A 5,146-nucleotide genomic window follows, 5' to 3' on the forward strand; every position below is an offset into this window, starting at 1 on the left:
ATTCTAGGTATTGATCCAAGGCTTTAGGAGTGTTTAAGGCACTCTTTGGCCCTTGAGTTTGGAGTTCACGGTCCAAGAACTTATTGGGCCGTGAACACCTTACTCTTGGTGTTCATGGGTGATTTCTAGTCTTATAAACACTAGCATACAAGCCTAAGGTAGTTACATATCACGGGGGAAGGACTAGGCATTGTTTTAAGAGTTTACTCCCCAAGGTGTTCTTGGGCGGTAAACTCTCGAATCTAGTTGTTTTGTTATGAAATCGATGTTATTAAGCACATTACTAGCTATATAATACAACTAGAGAGAGGTACTCACGATTTGGGATGAAAACCTGAAGATCCGTGAGAGAGAAAATGGATTTTCTCTAGTTGGAAATGTAAATAATGAGTGAATATGGTTCAAAATTCTATATATAGTCCTGGGATTTTTCGCAGAAAATATTTTATTCCCGAAATGAACTCTAATATAATAGAGTTTTGGAATAACGGAGTTGCACAAAACCCTAGTGCATCCACTCTCCTGATATCTCCTTAAGTGTAAACCCTGAAATACTCAAACTTATACGGAAAAGTCTGAAAATTTACTGTGACTGTTATAACTTCTATTGACTTGGTAATGTTCGTACAGAATGGAAATTTTGGGTTGTCACAGTGTGCATCATTAATCATGTCAAGCACATACAAATCATTTGTTTAATGTTGGACCAATGTCGCCTTAATCATGCATAATAAATTTATCAAAAATACAATCCAAATCCAATGGATCCTATGCCTATTCAACATTTTGTTGATATTTATAGTTCATTTGATGTTTGAAAATGCAAACATTTTGTTCACATAGATCTACAAATGTGAATCAGATGCCCATTTCCCAAGATTTTACATTGAAGCTTTCTTCACAGAATCAGTAATCTGTAATTTCTTTACCCAATGAATCATATCTATAACATGGTAAGAAACTTGACTAATGCATAATTACGATGAGTTTCATGAGTTTGTTACACCTGGAGTAAAACAAATTGAAGAGAGAGAGAGAGAGAGAGATATAGAGAGTTCACCAATTATGAACACAAGGAGATAGATATGCTCAAAATGCACTCCCAATTCATGTAAGCATTTCATCGAACAACTGTTGTGCACATTCCATTGAATGGGGGAGAATATGAATTGTTTCCCTAGATGCTGATCATAAGAACATACATTCAACTATCCATGTAACCTTCTTTCAAAATCTCACCAATCGATGAAATCACAAGGGGCAAACTGAGAGAGAGAGAGGGAGGATGTGGGGAAGGAGGTGGCAACGCCAGTCGGTGGAAGGGGACGTGGGGACAAACATTGTCGTAAGAAAGAAGTAAGGCTTTCGCGCAGGACCACGAATTTTGATGAATTCTTCTCGACTTTGTTGATAACGTGAATGGGGGAGAATATGAATTGTTTCCCTAGATGCAATCGATGAAATCACAAGGGGAAAACTGAGAGAGAGAGAGAGAGAGAGAGAGAGAGAGAGAGAGGGAGGATGTGGGGAAGGAGGTGGCAACGCCAGTCGGTGGATGGGGACGTGGGGACAAACATTGTCGTAAGTAAGAAGTAAGGCTTTCGCGCAGGACCACGAATTTTGATGAATTCTTCTCGACTTTGTTGATAACGTGATGAGTTGGGTATGAACAATGTTGGTATCCGAACATGCCATTTTCCGGATCCTTGAAACTCTCGGATGACACAAAAATCCTAGGTAGTAGAAATTGGATTTGGCGATGATGAATTGCAGACTGGGGAAGGATTAGGGCTTGTAGATGGTGGATAAGAATGGCGGTGAAACGACGGGAGAAATTGTTTTGCATCTATTTATACGTGCAATCGTCTGCGTGTCTTGTATTGCCACTCGTATTTTAGGGTAAGTTACATTTTTACCCTTGTGGTTTGATGAGTTAGGCGCTACGAATAAAAATTATAGATAGTTAGTGACCACAAAAGATAGTTAGTGACCACTTTTGTGGTCACTGAACTTTTTCTCATTTTGTAATTCAATGACAAAATAGTTTCGTCACAGTCATTCCACATGATGTTTAGGTGGGTTTGAATAAAAAAGACTACTCAGTGACCACTATTTTTGGTCACTAAGAATCACTAAGCCTTTAATGAAATGACCACTTTTTTTGTCATTAGGTCTCCAATGCAGTGACCATTATTTTCGGTCACTAAACTAATTATGACATAAAAATATTATCTTTTTTCTACGGTTAGTGATCGGTGAGTGACGACCATCATAGAATTGGTCACTAAACTTGTAGCATTACCAAAATTCAGTGACGACTTAATAAATGGTCACTAAAAGATGATATTAGTGACTGGAATTTAGTCGGTCACTAATAATTGGTCATTAAAAAGGAATTTTCCTGTAGTGGTATGATTAAAAATTCCTTTAGATAGAACTTGTAATTCAATGACAAAATAGTTTCAACAACCTTCCCCATTCTTCTTCTTTTCTCTCTTTTTTTTTTGTTATTTTTGATAGAAATCGATGGGGTTTTTGGGTTGCTTTTTGATAGGGAATGAAAGAAACACAAACGTTTACCTCTGCCTCTCATTTCATTTACTGGATGTGTTTGTCGATTTCTTTCTACTTAATCCTTTAGGTTGGTTTTTTTGGGCTTTAGTATGCCTTCCATGTGTTCGATGAAAGTTCTATTTGAACTTTAACTCATACAACTGCTTATCTTGATTCATTGTAACAGTTCCTTTTTTTACATTTGGTTGTTTTACTTGCCAACGCTGCCCTACAAGCATCTCATCCTACATATTGCTTCAACATGTCCACCAATTTCTCCTTTTGGTGCCATTATTCTTCAGGTAAGTCCTTCATTTAGAATATGTACGTTAATCTTGGTTATTTTCTTTTGTATTTTAATTTTAAATTCATATTTTGGTTTGATTTCAAGGATCAAAAGCTGCTACAACTAATTGAGTATATGAAACTATTAGTAAATGCTATTGAGGTTCTTTTTGTTTTTCTTTTTTCCCGAATTGAGATGTTCCTGCTGTGATTTGATCGGGGCACGAACAATTCTATCTTGTATATTAGAGTTACAATCATTGTCAAGAGTAATTGATATGTAGCTGTCAAGGTACCTGTCGACTACTCTACCTAGGTAAATTTTTTCCTCTGTTTATAAGTCTGTTTCAAATGCCCCATTCGAGATTCCAGTTTGAAATAAGTATAAAATAATTAAAACAATACCCGAATATGCGAGACTTAAAGAAACAAAATTACAAACATGCTTAAAAGGTTAGCTGCTATAGACTTGTGGGGAAGGGTACCTAGGCCATTTTGCATGTTGAAATAAGTTAAGAGAGAGTATGGTCAACTGATTTTGATTTTCATGGATGAAAGTTTCTCATTTGAATGTATTATATTCAACTCTAACTAAAAAAAATAGTTTTTCTTCTGATATTGATAGCAGTGGAACCATAGATTATGGTGAGTTTCTTGCTGCAACTCTTCACCCTAACAACCTGGAGAGAGGGGAGAATTTGTTTTCTGCTTTTGCATTCTTTGATAACGATGGAAGTGGATACAATAATCCAATAAATCGATCAAGATAATGTAATAACTTAACTATTTACTAAACTATCATATTATTATTTCTAATATTAGTTATTATAGTTATATTAAATCATAAATTATTATTGATTGTTGCAGGATTGACAAATTGATTTTGGGGAATTTGCTACGACTATGAGGAAGGGTAATGGTGGAATTGGGAGAAGAACCATGAGAGGTAACCTTAATTTAAACTTAATGTGAATTTGTAGGTGGCGTGTCACCCAAAAATCAACTGCAAACTAAAGTCAACAGCAGTGAAAAAATTGACATTACTATTGTTATTATTATTATTTCTTTGTTTTTAAACTAAATGGGGTTAACATTGAATTGGGATATATATACATATAAATATATTTGACTTGGTCTTTGTTTATGAGCTATGGTGACTTCGCTACTTGCTACATTCAAAATTGAAAGTCAATCAAAAAATATGAAGCTTAGATTTGAGCCTAAGGGTAAATGTTTTTATTTATTATTATTATTATTATTATTATTATTATTATTATTATTTAGCTTGTGACCATATGCCCCTAACCATTTGTTTTGACAAATTTTATGCAGGCTTACAATAAGTAACAACGATAGAATCTTCTCTGCTAATTAAGCTGACTATTTTTATAACCTAAATAAGGACAAACTATTTCAGTGGAATTAATCATTCCATTCCTTCCCATGATTGTAAATTGAATAATTTTATAACTTTGGGTAATGAAGGTCTGGTGTCACAATCGAACATACATAAAACTATTTCGTTTGGGCTTTTCATCGAATACATGGAGTGCAAGTTTGGTGACACAATCGCACATTATCAAGAACAAAAACAAACGTGAACATTTAAAGGAGGAGGCGATGGCATTTGATAAGTTTGACCACATTCAGTAATAAATATAAACAACTTCACGTCGACAATTCAATAAACAGCCACCAAATTGGATAGATGGAAAATAGGAATACGGTTGAAGTGACAACAGGAGACGATTACATGATGTTGTGAATGTGATCTCATGTCGATGGAGGATTGGAGTCTGAAACTACAACCGTGATTGAGATGGAGGCTTGGGAAAACGTATCTGAGCACATAAGTATCAAGGGGCATTGTTGTCCATTTAAAATGTATTTTTAATTATAATGATTTGATATTGTGAAAAGGAATTAAAAATTAATAAAAGTAACAAAAAAAAAATAGATTTGGGTATATATGATTCTATAAATGACAATTACGATATTTAGGGTTTAGGTCAGACAAATACGATATTTAGCTGTTTACCAAGGGCATACACGATATTATGCCTTTAATAAACGGAAAATACGATATTTAACTGTTTACCAAGGACATACACGAAATAATGCCTTTACTAAACGGAAGGATGATGAATGTTACTAAAATTATATTTTGTAAATAAACAATAAAAGGATAAAGTAACGGCTGTATCTGCATTTTACTGATAGAATAGTAATTTCTAAAAATTCAATAATAAGTTATTACTTTTTGGATGATAAGAAAATTGTCAATTTTAAACTATGAGAAAGTATTAAA

General features: G+C 34.3%; 1 protein-coding gene across 3 annotated transcripts; it reads left to right on the forward strand.

Moving 5' to 3' along the window:
* The first annotated feature begins 2,461 nt into the window (after positions 1–2,461).
* Positions 2,462–4,937, forward strand: LOC145071275 (calcium-dependent protein kinase 21-like). 3 transcript variants are annotated; one of them, XR_013690346.1, is made up of 5 exons: positions 2,462–2,855; positions 2,945–3,154; positions 3,467–3,609; positions 3,706–4,064; positions 4,171–4,937. XR_013690346.1 is itself a non-coding variant. In XM_079018186.1 (4 exons), the coding sequence occupies exons 1-3, from the start codon at positions 2,527–2,529 to the stop codon at positions 3,606–3,608; spliced, it is 372 nt and encodes a 123-aa protein (XP_078874312.1). In that variant the 5' UTR covers positions 2,462–2,526; the 3' UTR covers position 3,609; positions 3,706–4,937. The 3 variants fall into 3 exon arrangements, 1 of the variants encoding a protein (XP_078874312.1); XR_013690345.1 differs by having other exon boundaries at positions 2,462–3,154; XM_079018186.1 differs by lacking the exon at positions 2,945–3,154 and having other exon boundaries at positions 2,462–2,641; positions 2,741–2,855; positions 3,706–4,937.
* Positions 4,938–5,146: the final 209 nt, after the last annotated feature.

Source organism: Lactuca serriola, chromosome 8 (genome assembly GCF_051521515.1).
Source record: "Lactuca serriola cultivar US96UC23 chromosome 8, Lser_US96UC23_V15, whole genome shotgun sequence".
Lineage (NCBI taxonomy): Eukaryota > Viridiplantae > Streptophyta > Magnoliopsida > Asterales > Asteraceae > Lactuca > Lactuca serriola.